This window comes from Cricetulus griseus, chromosome 3, assembly GCF_003668045.3.
Source record: "Cricetulus griseus strain 17A/GY chromosome 3, alternate assembly CriGri-PICRH-1.0, whole genome shotgun sequence".
In the NCBI taxonomy this organism is placed as follows: Eukaryota; Metazoa; Chordata; class Mammalia; order Rodentia; family Cricetidae; genus Cricetulus; species Cricetulus griseus.
Genome location: NC_048596.1, coordinates 93160667 through 93179489, shown reverse-complemented (window position 1 = coordinate 93179489; position 18823 = coordinate 93160667). Strand labels below are relative to the sequence as shown.

Genomic DNA, 18823 nt, shown 5'->3' with positions numbered 1-18823 from the left:
AATATCCCTGGGTAGAAAGAGGTTGGTTTAGGAAAGCTGCAGTTTATAGAATTTTCTCACTATTTTATATTTATTTTATTTATTTACTGTCGGTGGGAAAATTGTCACAAATCAAGGGAGCTATACCCATGAATAATAATCTTGGACAAGGTTGTGTAAAAAAACATTCCTTGGTAAACATGAGTGAGCTTTATTCTCAGATGAGAGATAAAAGTTGTTTAAACCATTGATGAACTTCCAAATGACCAATAACCATGATTACTCTTATATTCTTTTACCTCATCTCTCTTTTAAGAACCTTTTTAAATGCCTCCTTCACATCCTTGTTTCTTAGGCTATAAATGAATGGGTTCATCATGGATGTTACAACTGAATAAAACACTGAGATTACTTTATCCCCTTCATTCATTTTCTTTGAGTTTGGCTGCATGTAGGTAAATATTGTTGAGCCATAGAAGAAAATAACAACAATGAAATGGGAACTGCATGTGGAGAAGACCTTGAGCCTCCCCTCACCTGATTGTATTTGAACCACAGTGTAGATAATATTCCAGTAGGAGAAAAAGATGAGAGAGAGAGGACCTAGGAGAATTATTACACCCATTGCAAAAATGACCATCTCAGCTGTGTAGGTTTCTTCTGAAGCCAGCTTCAAGAGTGCAGGAGGCTCACAAAAGTAATGATTGATTAGATTAGGTCCCTGGTATGGCAAGCATAAAGTAAATGTGGTATCTACTACAGACACAAATATTCCACTAGCCCAGGATCCTACAACTAGCAGAATACAAACTCTATGTGTCATGATGGTGGAGTAGTGCAAAGGCTTGCAGACAGCTATGTATCTGTCATAAGACATGACTGCTAGAAGAGAACTTTCTGTACACCCCATTATGAGGAAAAAAAACATCTGCATTGAGCACCCAGCAAATGAAATGGTCTTTCTTACAACTAGAAAGTGGACTAGCATCTTGGGAACGATAGTTGTAGAGAAACAGAGATCATTCAATGACAGGTTTTTGAGAAAGAAGTACATTGGTGTGTGAAGTCGAGAGTCAACATGAATGAGGAGTATGATGAGCAGATTTCCAAACACAGTGAGCAGGTAAATGATGAAAAATACCATGAACAGCAAGATCTGAGTCTGATGATCTGAAGAAAGGCCCAGCAAGATGAACTCAGTCAGATAAGTATGGTTTTCTTTGCCCATGGAGGTATACACCTACAAATTAGCATACATGGAGCAATCAAATGTTGACTGTGATGGTCAAATCCAGAAAGTAAAAATGTCATGGGAAGAAAAAAAATTTAGGTTAAAAAGTATTTTAGTAAGCATTTAAGATGCTGGTTTTCTATTTATTGTATCCCTACTTAACCAGGACTACCCATGCCTTCCCAACAATTCTTGATGACAGAGTGCTATCATCTGTGGGGACATTGTTCAACAGTTGTGTGGATAATGTCAGGAAACATCTTCAGAGCAATCACAAGTTGTTAATCTAAAGAAAATCTGTGTTGTGAGAAACATCAAGATCATAGATGGGTACAAATATATTAGATGAGTTTGAAAACAATAAAGAATCCTTACTTTGATTTAAAAAAAAAACTCTTAGTGTTACTTTCCAGTTCACTGACCACAGAGAATATTTTAGCTTTGATTTAATCAAATATCAGATGGAAACGATCCCCTTCACCATTTTCTTTTCATAAGATTCTGTATCATCTTCCCCAGCAAGTAAGAGGAATTATGAAGTTATAACCTTGTCATGGTCTAAAAACAAATGGAAGAGTTAGGACCAGATTTAGGCAGTATCACATATGATAGGACCTTTCATGAGTCTACAGGCACTCACAGGAATTGTCTGAAAAGGACAATGTTTTATGTGACCTAATAGTGCTTAGCCTCATTTGTGCTGCAGTTTAACAGACTGATTGTGTAACAGACTAGATGTGTGGATTGGCAGGAAATCAGGAATTTGTGTAGTGTTTGGTAGCCATGCAGGATTCACAGTTACTATCTACAGTTTAGTATATATCTGCAACAAATAAAAAAGGTGGATACAAGATAAAGGATAAGTAACCAGAAAGGGGTAGAAAAGGTGAAGGTTGGAACACAAAGCTTGAATTCTCCTAGGAATGCCTGAAGCACCCATGCTCTTTAGAATGAAAGTATTGTCAGAAAAGAAAGTCAATCTTGCTGGCCATAACATATTAAGATAGAAAAGTCAGAAACTGCAAGCATATTTGTGTACACACATGTGACCCTCTATTTGGTTGTACAGTAGGAGAAGTGTGAACCGAATCACTGAACTGAACCACTGCCATGAATTGCTAAGTATATCTTGAGGCAAGACCACAGAGGCAGTCTTCAGTTAAGGAATTGCTATCAAGACTGGATCTGAACTGGATCTAGTCTAATTTACAGAAGGGTGCAGACCAGCAAGATCATGTCAGAGAGCACATTACAGAGACCAGTGCAAGTAAGAAAGATCCTGCCTTTCACTTTAGTTTCAGATGACAAGAGGATCAGTGACAAAGTCAGTGCCATCAACCATCAAAATGGACAATATTTTTACAATATTTTCATTCACAAAATAATATTGTTAGTGGATTGACATTAGAATTTTTTAATTGGAAAAATAAAAGAAAATACTATCTTTTGCAATAATAAAACCATGGTTTCAGGAAAATATTTGCTTCAATATGTATATGCATTTTTGAGTATAAATCTTGCTATAATATAAAATGTGTTTCTTATTAAAGTCAATATTGGAAGATTTAAGAAGAATCTTGTTATAAGTCCAAAATGCCTAAGGATACCAATAAAGGCTTCATCGCCGATCCCATTTTTTGATAGTTTTAGTAAATGGAATCTCCATGTTTTATTGTAGAGAAGTTTTATGCAATGAACTGTGCCTATTCCTATCATCTTGGTAAATCTGGTAAATATTAATATGTTTGTTCATTAAATATTCATGATTATATGTTCATAAATATCTGACCCTAACATGAATCTAAGGTTTTCCAGGTTAATATCATTATTTTAATACTAACATTACATATATCTGTATCTCTTGGCATGAAATAAATTTTCAAAACTTTTGACTAGCTGAATGAATAAATGAATGAATACAGGAATTATTTCCTCAATGTTGTCATGTATAATCCATAGGCATTCAAATATCCCAAGCATTATTTGCCCTATTTGAAGCATAATTTACATTCAAAGTCATAGATAAGGTTTTTCTAAATAAGTTATCTATTTAGAATTGGGAAATCTTTTGACAAAAATGACAAGTTAATATGCCCATGCCTCTTGTGCATGTGGAAAGAACCACTGGCTGTTATTTGAGTGAGATGGAAATGCACCATCAGTTGCAGTAAGCGTCTCTTTCTTGTTGTAGCCTCAGGCAGAGTATATCATTCTCTACACACTGTTCTACTGTGCCTACAAAACCCACAAAAATCAATGTTAGTACTCACAGGCTCTGGTCTCCGCCAGCTTCACAGAGTAGTCAATTGTACAAAGCTAAAGCTCTACATTATATTGCAAGCAATTCCCTATATTTCCAGTGGTCTTCACATAGAACAGACATGAGAAAAGTAAAAGAGGAAGAAAACATCACTGGATAAGACTGAATATTCAAAGACCAGTGAGATACTAGTGGGTGGAAGATGATGAGTAGTTTTTTTAAAAAAAAATATTCATTTATTTTCTAGGAAAGATTTTTAGAATGCAAGCTAGTACCCTTATAAAATGCCAAGATTTCCAAGGTTTAGGATTCTAGAGAAGATAAGGGAAAAGAAAAACATCCTATCCCAAAAAGGCTGTGGATTAAAATTAGTATTTGGACTTCTCTTTTAATAGACTTAAGGTTTCTGGGTTTGAGGGTATGTTATTTACTTCAAGTTCATCCTCCTTGTTCACCGCAACATGGTTCTCTTACCCAGAGGCCTGGGATGACTCTTTTCTAGAGAAGAGAATGCACAGATGAGGAAACCTCACACTGAGTACATTAGACCTCTGCAACTCTAAACTCTGGAGAGTTGGGCACAGTGATTCTCAGTCTTCTCTCCTGGCAGCTGGACCTCTCCTGGCAGTAGTCCCCATTATCAGCTCTTGCTGCTGTTGGCTGGCATATACAGGTATCTTCCAATCACCAACCATGATCTCAACCCTTTTGAGAGAGAGGAGTTCTTTAAATATTGAGATCTTGAGGGAGAATGCAAACAAGATATTCCCTGGGGCTCCTTCTGGCAATAACAATAACTCACTTTATTACATTTTCACACTATGAGATGCCTTGGGACATTTTGTTTTGTTGATTTTTTTGTAATCATAGCTTGAATTCTATGAAACTACTTTCTAATTCTTCCCTAAACAGCAAAAAAAGCCTTGTATGCTCTAAGTCTCAGAATGACACAATAGGCCTATTCTACCTACCCCTGCTCTGTGTATGGCAACAAAGTGAATTATAAACTACATACAAGCAGGCATCTCAACATCATGACCTCCATATATAAATTTTCATTCCTTTTATTGGTTCTCTAAAATATTCAAAGGTGTTGTTTACCTGAAAAGTCATGAGTACTGTTAAATTATTTTAGCTTACATATAAAAAATGACAAAGAAAACCTCTGTTTTTGTCTGGTACAATTTATTGAAAGTGTCCAGTTACATGTTCTATGTATCAATTTTATTTCTTTTAGATGTATATATTCCACATATATATGTGTATATATGGAATAATTTTATTACTAAATTTCACACATCTTCCTCTTTTCAATTCTGCTAGTAAAATAATTATTTGTATGAATTTTGTAATTTATCACTTAAACAATTTTAATTCTACTGACTTTTTGATCATTATAAGTTTTTTAATAAGAAACTTGTAGGTGTTGATAAGTTTTGAATGAGACGAATAAGAAAGAAAATTGATCAAGAGTGGAAGACAACACTAGTGCTTGTGACATTCATACAGGTCACAAATGTAGGCAAGTATTAGAGTAAGTTGTTATCATTATGATCTCTTATTATAGAAAGGGGAACTTAGTGGCTTTTCTTAATAGAATTAAATAATACAGGGCTATCTCTTGTACCTCATCCTGAACCACTTCACCATGTATTCCACTAGCACTAGCACCTTTCTACAAGAGTAATTAGGCTGTCAGAGGCCAAAGAACAACAGGTTATAAAGTGTCTCTTTGATCTCACTGCTTGGTTGAATTTAGATTGAACAGGCCTGAAGAGTATAATAGTGAGTTAAAGTAGGTTCAATGACACAGAGTCATTTTATTTGCTTCATTTAAAGGCCTCTTAACTTTTAAAAAGCAGATCTTCTCTAGTGATAGTAGAACAGGATTGTGTAAGTTGTATAAGTTTCCTCTTCTTCGAAGTACTACAGTCCCTGAATTAGTACCAGGAATGATCTCATTTTAACTGGTGATCTCTGTAGACATCATGTATGTATCAAGTATTTTGTAAGGAAACTTGCAAAGTTCGTCCCTGTGGCTTTTTCGTGCATTGTTATGTTATTTATCTCTTCTTTCTTCCTTTCCCTTTCATAACTCAACCTCCATCTACTCTTGTTAAAGTCCTCCTCTGCCTCCTCCTCCATCCCTCCCTCCATCTCCGCACTTTACTCCTTCATAGCACCTGTTTCTACTATCTCCCTTTCTAGAGTACTGCCATTGTCCCTCTACACGTCATAAGCTTCTGAAGTCACTGCAAATTATACACTCAAATCTAAAGGGATCATGGGCTATTGAAGATGGGAAGAACTGAGGGGTATATATGATCAAGGTACATTGTGGCCATGTATGAATTTTCAAAAAATAAATAAAGTTTTAAAAAGACGTTCATTTTGGAGAGGGGGTAAATGGGGTCTGAGAGGACTTGAGTGGCTCAGGGAACAGGTATGATCTAAATATATTATATCCATGTATGAAATTTTCCAAGATGAATAAAAGCTTTCAAGGAATAGAAAAGCTAAATGTAAATAAAAGTATTCCTTTGTATGCTGCCTATACAAGTCATTTCAACTTTAAGGACATAATACACAGAAAGTGAAGGGATAACCAAAATTGTACACCAAAAAAAAAAACAGGGATAATTACTTATATGTCAATAAAATAGCCTTAAACTTGGAAGTACAAAATGACACAAAGTTTTTATGTCATTTATAGTGAAGAAGTCATTCAATATTTGTAACAGTTATGAATCTATATATCATAACAGTTATGAATCTCATTTTAGAGACAAATAAATGTAAAACAAAAATATTAACAGACATGAATTATAGGTAGGTAAAAAGCAATGAAGGCCAAAAAGATCTAAATAAATATAGGTAGGAGAGATGTTACTATATTTGATAAAGCTCCTTCACCTTTTTAAACCACTCATTCAGCATTATAGCACTAAATATTAAAAGGTAGGATTTTAATCAACAGGTTAATAAGAAGCAAAGGTCAAATCAAAGATGAGTGAATAAACAGTCTAATTAAAATATATGAAATTTGGTACCAACATGCTGGTTGAAAACAGTACACCTGTCATTTTTAAACTCTTTTTTTTTCATTTTTAAACTCTTAGCACATCATATTTCATGAATTCAGTCATTCATCATTCCTACTGAGCCAAAGAGAGCCCATTTCTCTTCTATTATCTTATCCAGCATCTGCCTGTTCAAAATCAGAAGTAAAGCTTACTAAAAGGTTAATATAAAAACTTGGAAAATTCCTCACATCCATGCCAAGGAGTGCCTGACCAAAAGCACTTGGTCTTATGTCAAGGCCAATACTGGTTTGTTTGTTTGTTTGTTTGTTTGTTTGTTTGTTTGTTTGTTTTTCACCTGAAATGAATGTACTTTACTGAGTAGCCAAGCCATATCTAATTTCCTACAATCTGACCTTCCACTATTGAGAAAAACAAGTAAAAAGTGTGTGTGTGTGTGTGTGTGTGTGTGTGTGTGTGTGTGTGTGTGTGTGTGTGTGCGTGTTCATTTTCCCTATGTCATGAGAAGGTAATGCATGTACTACTTTACAGTATTCCTATTACAGTTAGAAGAATTTTTTCTCATTTTACTAAATATTAACACTAACCAAAATGAATTGTGGTTGACTATAAAAGCCAGTCTCTAACCCACATCAAAAATGATAGTCCATACCTATAAAATTTTTCAGAGACCTCCCTTTGTGTACCTCTGCTGAGTCAAAGACTTTTTAAAACATAATAATTCAAAATGGAATAACATCACCAACAGAACTCAGCAATAGTTCAGTAATAACTGATTCTTTATTCAGAGTATTTCACAGGTAATAAAATCATTTTATAATTATTTTGCTAATGTATATTTTAACTAAATCTGTTTTATAACAAGAAAAGCGTTTAGCTAAAACCTGACAGAAAAAGTGGTTTCTCTATTATCTTTCTGATTCTTAATTTTTCCATGTCCTTAAATTGTTCCACTAAGTCAGTATGTTTACAATTACAGAATTTCCTCCTATAAGTGTGCTTTTTGAGACTAAGTCATGCTGAAGGTCTAAGTCACTTCAGGAAATAGAATCTCCCAAGGACAGGGCTCTGCCACCTGCTATGGTTTTCCTGATGGCGTCTTTGACTTCTTTGTTCCTTAGGCAATAGATGATAGGGTTGAGCATGGGAGTGAAGACTGCATAGATAGCTGAGATCAATTTGTTAGAATTAAATGAAGCAATGGCCCGAGGTCGGACATACATGAAGATCACAGCTGTGTAGAAGATGACCACCACTGTAAGATGAGAAGCACAAGTGGAGAAGGCCTTCCGCTGCCCAGTGGCTGAGGGTATATGCAGGATTGTAGATACAATGAAGGCATATGAAAGGACTGTGGCTGAGAGAGGAAACACAAGGATGACAATGGCTAGAGCAAAGTCTACTGTCTCCGCCATAGATAAGTCCATACAGGCCAGTTTAAGGATAGGCGACACATCACAGAAAAAATGGTTCAAGATATTATTACCACAGAATGCAACTCTGGAGATAAAGTATACCTTTGCCATGGAGATGCTGAAGCCACTCACCCAGGAACTGATGGTCAGCTGAACACAAAACTCTGTGGTCATCATGACTGGGTAACGAAGAGGCCAACATATGGCTACATACCGGTCATAGGCCATGGCAGCTAAAAGCACACATTCAGTACAGGCAAGAGATATGAAAAAATAGAGCTGGGTCATACATCCCAAGAAGGAAATGGTATTGGGGTGAAATAGGAATCCAACCAGCATCTTAGGGACAGTGACAGATATATACCAGGCCTCCAGAAAGGACATGGTACTAAGAAAATAGTACATGGGTTTGTGCAGGGATCCAGTGACCCACACAGTAAGGATGATGACCAGATTCTCCAAAAGCACAAACAAGTATGTTATAAAGAAGATGAAGAAGAGCAAAATTTGCAGCCAGGGAGCAGTAGGGAAGCCCACGAGGATGAACTCTCTGATGCTAGTAAAGTTTCCCTTCCACATAGTTGCATCACCAAAAGACAGAAGATTTAATGCTAATATCAAAAAGTCCAATAGCAAGATCCAGTAGAGCAGCAGAGGTCATTAGGCTGGAGTTATTTTTTTTTTTTTTTGCCAAAAAAAAAAAAAATCTTACTCTAAATTCTTCAACTATGCTGGGTATGATGGGGGAAACATGAGAGGCCACAAGATGACTCCAGAATACAGAGACCACCTAAAACAAAGAACACATGGCCAAGAACATTGAAGCAAGATCATGATTTAGGGTTTGAGTTTTTGGATCTGAGTCAGGAGTGACTCTGAAGATGGCACTATCTTGTTCGTATATCCCCAGGTTTTGAAGAAGCTATGAGGCAGGAAACCATGCGACTGGACAACATTCCTGGGATGGGCCAGCAGGCAGTGCCAAGAATGAGGCAAGTTCAAAATCTGGATAAAACAGAAGCTGCATAACTCCTAGATGAGAAACCTCCTGGTCAGGATAACTGCTGGTTCTAGATGGTTGTACATCTTTTGAAGACTACGTTTAGAGCAGTGACTTTAAAAATAGAATAAAAAATTTGACACCTATTATATGGCTTGTATTATTACAAATAATAATCATTATATATACTAATGTAGAGAATTATATACACATGAATATGGATGTGATATATAGTAGATATTCAAAATTTTGGCTAGTGTCCCCCTCCCTCTCCATACGCTCTATTCCTATACAGACACATACATACAAACACACACACACACACACACCAAAAATTTAAATTTATGCTTTAATCACAATAAGATGTCTACAATCATGGTTAATAAACTATAAGCTAGACAATAATAAAAGTATAGTTTTAAATTGTCATATACAGCTAATATATTCGCTCTTAGTTTCTTTCCCAAAATTTCTTACTGAACCATAGATCTTAGCAACCTTGGCATACAATGGTTTTTTTTTCCTTTCCTTATTATTTCAGGAAAATTTACCAATTCATTTGCCATTAGTATTACACCTTTGAGTCATTGTTACATAAAACAATGGTCCACTTGAACTGCCACAGGAGAAACCATTAAAAAGCTAAGAAAGAGGTGGTGCAGAATAGGGTACCTATGTTGAACAGAACAATAATTCATGTAAAAGGAGGATGACATGGAACTTCATCATGCTGCTTGGAAGAACATAAAATTTAAACATATTTACTTCGTAATTTTCCACTTAATGTTTTAGGCTGTAGTTCACTATCACTAGAATCATAGGAATCAAACTATAGAGAAAGGAGAAGCATAGCATATGAATATACTCACAAATATATGTGCACTCATACCATACCTCACAATATTTAATTCCAACTTAATTTATCAACCTAATCCATGTTTTCTTCAAACATTGGTTAAATTTAAATATTAAAGCAAGTATCACTTGATTAGTTCTATCTAATTCTTGATTGTAGTTGTTATCACTTTAGATACAAGTTGAACATAAATTGCATTTGAGGAGCTTATTGGGGAAGGGAGGATTCAAGAGATGAATTCAGACAGGTCTTGGGGACAATATGATCTGAGGACACTATTTCAAATTTAATAGAGTTAGAAGCTAGCATAAAATTACAAACCAAATGAACTAAAGAGAAATATATTCTCAAGGAAACAGAACTTTCATCAGAAGAAAAAGGCAGAACTTGGGGGATGGGAAATAAGATGTGAAATATCCTAACTGTCCACTGATTACTTCTTTTTTTCACCATTTTTAAAGACTCCTCAAACTGACCATAATTCAGTTGGTTATTATATATTGGGATAGTAGCTATAGTGAAGTAGAACTCAAATTTGACTTCTTTCTCCACTAAAAAGAATTATCCATTAGTTAATGTTAATGACATCTCTCAGGAGATGTTTACACCCTAGAGGTATAAGACAGGGAAGAAGCACATAGCTTAGCTCTGAACCATTACAAATGAGGTAGTAAAGGAATGTTTATATATAGATGCACTTAACATGTCTGATTTTAACATGTGACAGGAGAGTCTACATGGAAAACAGACTCAGTGTCTGAAAAGCACAAAGCAATGAGAAAAATACTCACCAATGGAACATACCAGTAAAAAGTCTGATCTCTATTCCATATCTTACTGGTTTCTGACTTTATAATCTGAAGCAGACCTCAACTGTCTAAGCCAATTCACTCACTAGTGGGAAGGTGCTAACTAGTATAATTAGTTGTAAGGAGGAATTAATTAATCCTGTTTAAGCCTCCCCTGGATATTAAAAACAGAAAATGGGCATTCAATACAGTAGCACATACCTTTAGTTTCATTGCTCAGGAGACAGAGACAGGCAAGTCTCTGTGAGTTTGAAACCAGCAGTCTACAGAATGAGGCCCAGGAAAGTCAGTGCTAAATAGTGAGACCTAGTCTCAAAAAACTGGAAGGAAGGAAGGAAGGAAGGAAGGAAGGAAGGAAGGAAGGAAGGAAGGAAGGAAGGAAGGAAAGAAGGAAGGAAGGAAGGAAGGTGAAAAAGGGTCAGATTCCTCTGTTGGAAGACATGGAAGGAAAGAAACAAATAAATAAGCAATTATAGTCTGATGATTTATAGCTACAAATATGCATGACCTGGTATCTCACTGGAGGAGGAGCCCAACATTCTATCTAATAAATAGTATTTTCTTATTTGAACCTGGATAGTTGAGCCCTAATGAGGGAAAATTCATACAAGTGGATAGATGATAGTATGATAGTTGAATTAGGTTTGATGGCACACACCAATAGGGAAGTTGGTGCAGAATTACTGCAGGTTTGGATTTAGGCTGTTCTACATGGTGAATTCTAAGACAGCCAGGGCTGTGCAATAAGATATGTCTAAGAAACAAAAAAAGAAAAAATGGTAGCTAAAATATAACACATTTCAGAAAATAATCAACTAGCTCATCACTTTTGTATATTAAATTCATTTGTTTTACAAATGTTTACTGAGAACCTACTATGGGACAAGCACTGTTTTGTACCTTTAAGTGGCTCAGTTAACAAGGTAGACAAATCAGGCAAAGTGCCCTTCGGTAATTATATCCTGGAGAAGAAAGCAGGCAATCGACGGTGAATAGAGCATATTTAAAAAAAAAATAGAAATAGAAAGGTTCTATGAAGAAACTTACCCCACACACACACACAAAAAAAAAAAAAAAAGAAAAGAAAATAGGAGTGCAGCCACAGGCAAGGTAAGGACAGGTGTGAAGAACAGAAAAGCACTAGCTATGCGGCATCCTGATGAAGAGGATTTTAGACAAAAGACAGAACTTTAAACACCTTACTTACAGTGCTCTATAGAATGAAGAACAACAAGGAATCTAATGTGATGGAAGCAGAGTGTAGAGGGAGACACAGAGTCATAGAAGTAAAAAAGCAAGAGATCTGACCATGAGCAGATCATTGTACTCCTTCTAGTGTGTGGTTCACATTTGCTGTTTACTGAACTGGTTTAGGGAGGTTTTGAGCACTTAGATAGGGAAGAATTCAGAGGCTTGTGCATGTGGCTCATTGAGCATTAGCATGTGTTAAGACCTAGGTTTAATCCCCAGCACTTCAAAAAGGCCTTAAGCAGGTGTTGTTAGCTGAGTTATTTCCTACACATTTGAAAGTTAATCAATCTATCAATCTTGTCTCTATAATAATCATCCTGTTCTTTAACCATCATATTTCTGTGTCTGCTTTAGGACACTGGATATCTACTAACCTCACTTGACTTCTTTTTCTTCTACCGTCCCCTTTCTATGACAGCTACCTTTCCAGAAACATACAAATCTTTTCCTTCTTATATTGTCAATCGGCAACGAGTGTAGTTGCACATATCTGTAACTGTAGCATTCAACAAATAAGGGAAAGACATCATGAATCCAAGGCTAGCATGGAAAAAATCAAACAAGATATTTTCCACTCCTTGAACCCACATTTTACTTTTTCCTACTATGAGCTTATCCCTGTAGTTGGAAGCAGTTGAGAGCCACCACCAAGGCATTGCAGTTATCTAGCAAATGACCAAGAGAAAGAAACAGAGGCATCTGTAATAAGCCTCACATTAGAAAATCCAGTTCACTGAGTTCTTGTCTGAGGAGCTCAGAAAGCATTGAAGGAAAAGTTTTGACTTCATGAAGCATTGCAGAGTTTTGAAAAGGGAGACACTAGCAAGGAAAGAAAACAAAAAATGCAAAAATATAGAGTGAAGAAATGGAAGTGAATGATGGAGTTAGACTTTGGAAATAATTGGGGCAGAGACAAGGGAGATGAACAATGAGAAAGCTGGAAGGTAGGGCTATGTAGGATTAGTTCTCTATACACTTTGTTATAGAACCTACTAATTTTCTCACTTATATAACAGATTGACAGATACTTCTTGTCACACTGGACACATTTGGAAAAGAGGTTGAGTCTCTGTTACATAATCTCAAGTACTGGCCTGTGATTCCATTATTGTTTACTTACATGTTTATCTTAAAAACCATTAGTAGGACTGTATAGCTTCAAGCATTGTCTAGATCCCTAGTCATACTCTGTCATTCTGGGTAGGTGGCTAAGGACCACATGAAGCTAATGCCCTACATTTTCACCTTGCTGAACATTCACCAAGTTTTCCTGCCTGACTTTTACTACCTTTATTCTTCATGATAGCTTTTGTTTCCTCCAAGATCATGTAATCTATAATAATAACAACTAATAACTTATTGGGTCTATGACATGGCAAAATACACACCATTCCTTTACTAGATGTCATATTATATAATTCTCATCACACCATAATGAAGTAGCTATTACTGGTGCAACTCTATAAGTAATGGAGAAAATATTGTGACTAGATTCACACAAGCTACTAGTGGCAGAGATGGAATTATAATGTAAGACTGTCATTCTCTAGAATCTACAGCACTTCTACTTTATTTTTACTGTATAACAGTAGTATTTCTTCAAATATTTCTCCCCCATCTCACCACATGGCATTGATATATTCCTAATCTACTCCTCAATAATTCTGCATCAATGACCCAATCTTTCTATATTGATCACATTCTGATCCTTCATGACCCATCATCTTTATCCTTAAAATGAAAGAAATTTTCTTTTTCAAGCTCTTTTACCCAAATTCTATAACTATAATTTAACTTTTACATGGAAGTTGAGCTTTTAAGTTTTATCCTTTTTATTTATTCTTCTCTCATACAATATATCCTTACTACTGCCTCCCTCCCTCTATTTCTCCCAGTCTTCACATACACCTCCCCTTTAACCCAGATCCATTGCTCCTCCTTTTCACTTAAGAGAAGGCCTCCCAGTGATACCAACCAAACGTGGCATAAAAAGATGCAATAAGACTAGGCACAAGTCCTCATATCAATGCTGAATGAGACAACCTAGGAGAAGGAAAAGGTTCCCAAAAGTGGATAAAAGAGTCAGAGACACCCCCACTCCCACTGTTAGAAGTCTCACAAACACCCAAAGCCAAATAACCTGAGCATGTATGCAGTATAAACCCATGTAGGCTTGGAGATTGCTGTTTCAGTCTCTGTGAGCCCATATGAGACCTGCTTAATAGATTATGTGGGCTGTGTCTTCTAATGTCCTTGACCCTTCTGGCTCCTACAATCATTCCGCCCCCTCTTCCACAGTGTTACCAAAGCTCTATCTAATATTTAGGAGTGGGTCTCTGCATCCATTCCCATAAGCTACCAGAGGAAGCCTCTCTAGGAATGATTGAGCTTGGCACTGATCTATGAGTAGAGCATTATATCATTATAAATCATTTCATTGACTTTTTCAGGGTTTTGGTCAATAGTGTTTAGTTCTACCCTAGGTCTCTGGATTATGTAGCTTCCAGTTCCTGCCCAGAGCTTTTATGATCATTTCAAAATCCCCAACATCTAAAATTGCTTGTCATGAGAAACTTTCACGTTTATAAAACATTTAAGAACTCCTAACACTTGTAATGCTCTTCATTAAAAACCATCTGAGTCTGCTTGACCACCCTTCTACAGTACATAGACCTCTGATCCTGCCACAGACTAGCTGTGCTATATCTACTTTTTAACTGCTCGAAAGTATTTGGTAGGATTGGAATATTGGTTCATAGAAAGACAGTGGCTTAACTGGTGAATCAAAGAAAAAGAACTGATATAGGTGACCCAGAAGATGCTCCAGGTTAGAAATAGGTTTTCTAAAGAAGAAATGAGAACCATTGGAATACTACAAAGGGGGGGGAGGGATTGTTTACCTGGGTGGAAGGCAGGACTTAAAATAAAAGTTTGAGCAGAAAAGTGTGCAGAGAATGGCTCTGGGGGCCATATAGACACTGGCAGAATGTTACTCATTAAAAACAATACTAAATACCATTCCCATCTGCAGTCTGAAGGACCTTACTTAAATATGAATGTGAACGCATGCATTAAATCCATCTGTTTCTTCCTGTGCTACTAATTCCATATGCCCCTCATGATCTCAGTCCTATATTCCTCTAATTTCTAATATTCTTTCTCTGCTAGATACTCAACACTAGCTTGAACTACTCTGAAGAGTGTGAGGCTCTTCATTATGTCACTGTTTACAGTAGTCCAGTCACATATACTCTTCCTTGTTCCTGAAATTCTTCCTAATTCATACCTGTAGGAAGGAAAGTGCTTGTTCAAATACTATCCTCTACGAAACCAACCATGGCCACCAATCTCCCTCCCCACACCATTCTCACCTTCCTGCTATTTTTCCATTGCAACCTTTAATTTTGTAACATTTTGCACCTTCAAGCATCACATAATAACATTTTGTTTTGCTTACCTGTCATTGTTAGGTGTACAAACACCTTGAAAATACCAGTTTTATCTCATTTTTTACTTATCTTATTATCTCTGTTTTCTATCACAGTCCCTGGGTTGTGTTTGACCCTTGATAAGCAAATTGCTTGTGAAATACAATTAAAACTGGGTAGCTCACCAAACCACATTTTGCTGCACTGGTGAGGCAGGTCACCTAGTTTAAGACTAATTTAGAGATCTTGATTTAGTTGTCTACTTACCAGACTGATGGATGAGTGTCCTGGTGAACCCAAACTTTATCACATGTGAATCTTTGTCTTTGCTTCTGAAAGAGGTTGGAAAACAAAAGGTAACAAAAAGGGAAAGAAAGAAACCAGCACCTTTGGAAGAGCCTGTTCTAGATCTTGGGAAGTTGTTTCTCAATAAAGCCCAAGAATTTCTCAGCTTTTATTCTTCTCCACAAAAACACTATCGGGTCTAGAGTCCAAGAAAATGGTAACTAATTCTGTTATTGATCCAAGGAAAATGAAGCATCGCTTCAATTTGAACATATGAGAAAATTTTAAATCTAAAAATTGTTGTTTCAAATGGGCTTGGTTGATACCCCTAGGGCCCAGGAGAGGAGAGATTTTCCTGTTGTTTGGGATGTTTCTCTATCACTGTTCATTGTATTTCCCAGTCCTCCTTCAATCTTTCTCTGACTATTGTTCTACCTGTTTCTCTGACAACAACCCCTAGTTGCTTTATATGTTGGCTCCTCCCACTGTTCTCCCAGGCAGAACCTAAGCCTAGATATGTTCCAAGCCTTTATTTTCCTCCCTCTCTGTGATAAAGTAACTGTCTTTTTAATGTGTTAATATTATTTGAAAGAGGATAAAGGTGAGGTGATCAAGGCACATGAAAAAGAATTTCATGAAAGTTTTGGTACATACTAGGCTCTTGGGAGGAACAAGACTTTGTGTCTACTCTCTTCTTCTAAGCATTAAAAATAAGTAATTGTGCTGGGCGTTGGTGGTGCACGCCTTTAATCCCAGCATTAGGGAGGCAGAGGCAGGTGGATCTCTATGAGTTGGAGGCCAGCCTGGTCTCCAGAGTGAGTGCCAAGATAGGCTCCAAAGCTACACAGGGAAACCCTGTCTTGAAACCCCCCCCCCAAAAAAATAATTGTACACAGGGATAGGAAAGTGAGCATTGAGGATAAAACAGATTTGACATTTTTGTCTTCTATGTAGCATGATATTGGCCCTCTTGTTTTATTAGAAGAATTATCTTAGGTCTTCCTTTTAGAAGCTTGGTACCAGGAGTATCCATTCTTAGAGATCCATGGGGAAAGCAAAAATGAATCCAGAACAAAGGAGAGTAGGAAAGAGAAAAGTAGGGAAGTATACATGGAGCAAACAGCTTAGAGTATTTCTGTTCTAATTAATTTGCAAATTTTACACTGTTGTCTAACTTAATTTTTCCATCTCTCCTGTTATTTTCAGGATTCTAAGAACTAGCTAGACAGCTATGACTAGACTTTGGATCAAGGGGAAAAACAAGGAAAACTTTCAGGTCTCTTAGAGTCTGGAAATTTGGTCAATGGAAGAGGAAATGACCTTATGTATTAGGTAGGGTCCAAACCTAGTCAGAAATGATCCACACCTGGTCATCAATTGATTGTCAAAAATATGTGACAAGGTGTGTCCTAGCCTACAACCTTATTTCTTCATATACCTCTCTTTGAGAACAGCAACTTAAGTGGCAAAAGGTGAAGGTTATTTGTTTTCTCAGTCTGTTAAATGTTCTTCTATTAGACAACACTAAGAAAAATGTGGCTGATAAAAATAAGGTGTGATCTTTACAACAGTCAAGTAAACACATTTTTGTACTAACTCTACAACTAAAAACAAGGATATGAATTTATTTTCATAAAAATATAAATATATCAATTTATGCATTCAATGAAAACCTTCATTTTATAACAAGAAAATTAAGGATGTAAAAAAAACCTGCTATATTTGGTTGTTAATGTGGGGTTTATATGATATTGTTCTACATATGCTTACAAAGAGCTGATTTTCTACCTTTCTTAGGCTTACTACAGTTAGTAATAACCTTTACCACTCTAGGCTATCCCAGATATTTCAGAAACTTTTGAAGTAATATAGTATGTGATTTATTTACCATTACATTCCTCAGACATTGAGATGACTAAGATTGTCTCTGGGTTTTGTTTTGTTTTGTTTTGTTTTTTGGGGTTTTTTTGTTTTGTTTTGTTTTGGTTTGGTTTGCCAAGCTGTGACTGTTTATTAACTGACCAGATTACAAAAATACCACAGGCAACACCTTAGTTCATCAGTCTAATAAGCCTGTTTATCTGGTCTTTCCTGCTGCCAGCATCACTACCTTCCACAAAATGAGTTGTCTTTTTCTTCATTCCACCTCGTGGAGAAGATAATTTGAAGGGCCACAGGAAGTTATTTGCTTCCTTGAAGCGTTTTCCAACTTTATAGATCTCATGAATTAGATCCCCCGTGCAGATGATGCCGTATTTACCAAGAGATTGAGCAATCAAGGAATTATCTGTCAAGGCAATTCTCTTGATTTTGCCATAGCCGCTCTTGTGGATGAGCTCATTTACTGACTTCAGGTTGGGGTACCCCCATGCAATGTATGGTTCCACAATCCTCAGCATGTTAATTGAAGCCTTGTTGAGCTTAACAAAGGTGCCATTGAAGATCTGATGAAGACCGAGCAGCTGCAACACCTTCCAGACCTTTGGGCTTACACCACTGATACCTCATATTCGGATGACAAATGCCAGCTTGGGTTCTGCAGGCACGTAGAAGTTTCCAGCTTTCCTTGCCATCCTCGCCATGCGAATCTCCGTGCGGTACATCTGCCTGTATTCCTTGTGGCAATGCTTTGCCTTTTCATAGGTGAGCTTCCTCCGTGCCTTCCGCGGTGTCTTCAGTGCAAAGTTTTTCCCAAAGTGCTTCACCTTCAACTCTGCGAAATTCCTTTGCTTTTTCTTAAGGGTTTCTGGCACAGAAGGAACCTTCTTTTTCTTCTCCGGCACAGCCTCCGTGGTTTCAGTCGGAATGATTGTCTCTGTTTTAAACATGTGAGCTTTCCAATGATAAAGCCATAAAAGTAATATGTCTCCACCATAGAAACCATTCACCAGAAACTGAGACTAATGTTGGCAATCAAAATGCCTCATCTATGGCAGAGTCTTCAGATATGTAAAAGGTTATTACCCTCTTCTGTTTCATGATCAGAAAACAAGGCTTCAGAGCAAGTAATGATTTTCCTATGGTGCCTGCATTGTCAATATTTTAATAGCAACATCCACTGTAATTCTAGTAATAAAAAGGAGAAATTACTACTGATAATATTCTCACAAAGACTGGAGTAATATTCTTTGGGTTGGACGTCAGAGATTTTTTTACTTCAGAACTCTTATCTCAGTCATAGTAGAGAAAGTTGCAGTTGTTGATGAATGACCAGTGAATCATAGTTACCCTAATCCTCATAAATTAAGGAATGATCCCACACCCTACA

The 18823-nt window shown here is 36.7% G+C and overlaps 2 protein-coding genes and 1 pseudogene across 2 annotated transcripts; all 3 read right to left on the bottom strand.

The window, feature by feature from the left end:
- Window positions 1-274: 274 nt before the first annotated feature.
- Window positions 275-1207, bottom strand: LOC100753672 (olfactory receptor 2D3-like). Its single transcript, XM_027405005.1, has one exon. It carries the CDS (start codon window positions 1205-1207, stop codon window positions 275-277), a length of 933 nt encoding a protein of 310 aa, XP_027260806.1.
- A 6341-nt stretch (window positions 1208-7548) lies between these two features.
- Window positions 7549-8505, bottom strand: LOC100753969 (olfactory receptor 6). Its single transcript, XM_027405006.1, has one exon. It carries the CDS (start codon window positions 8503-8505, stop codon window positions 7549-7551), a length of 957 nt encoding a protein of 318 aa, XP_027260807.1.
- Window positions 8506-17545: 9040 nt separating this feature from the next.
- Window positions 17546-18383, bottom strand: LOC100756583 (annotated as a pseudogene).
- Window positions 18384-18823: the final 440 nt, after the last annotated feature.

Bases quoted from the DNA above. Each gene is read 5' to 3' on its own strand.
- LOC100753672 (XM_027405005.1), bottom strand. From the start codon at position 1,207: ATGGGCAAAGAAAACCATACTTATCTGACTGAGTTCATCTTGCTGGGC.
- LOC100753969 (XM_027405006.1), bottom strand. From the start codon at position 8,505: ATGTGGAAGGGAAACTTTACTAGCATCAGAGAGTTCATCCTCGTGGGC.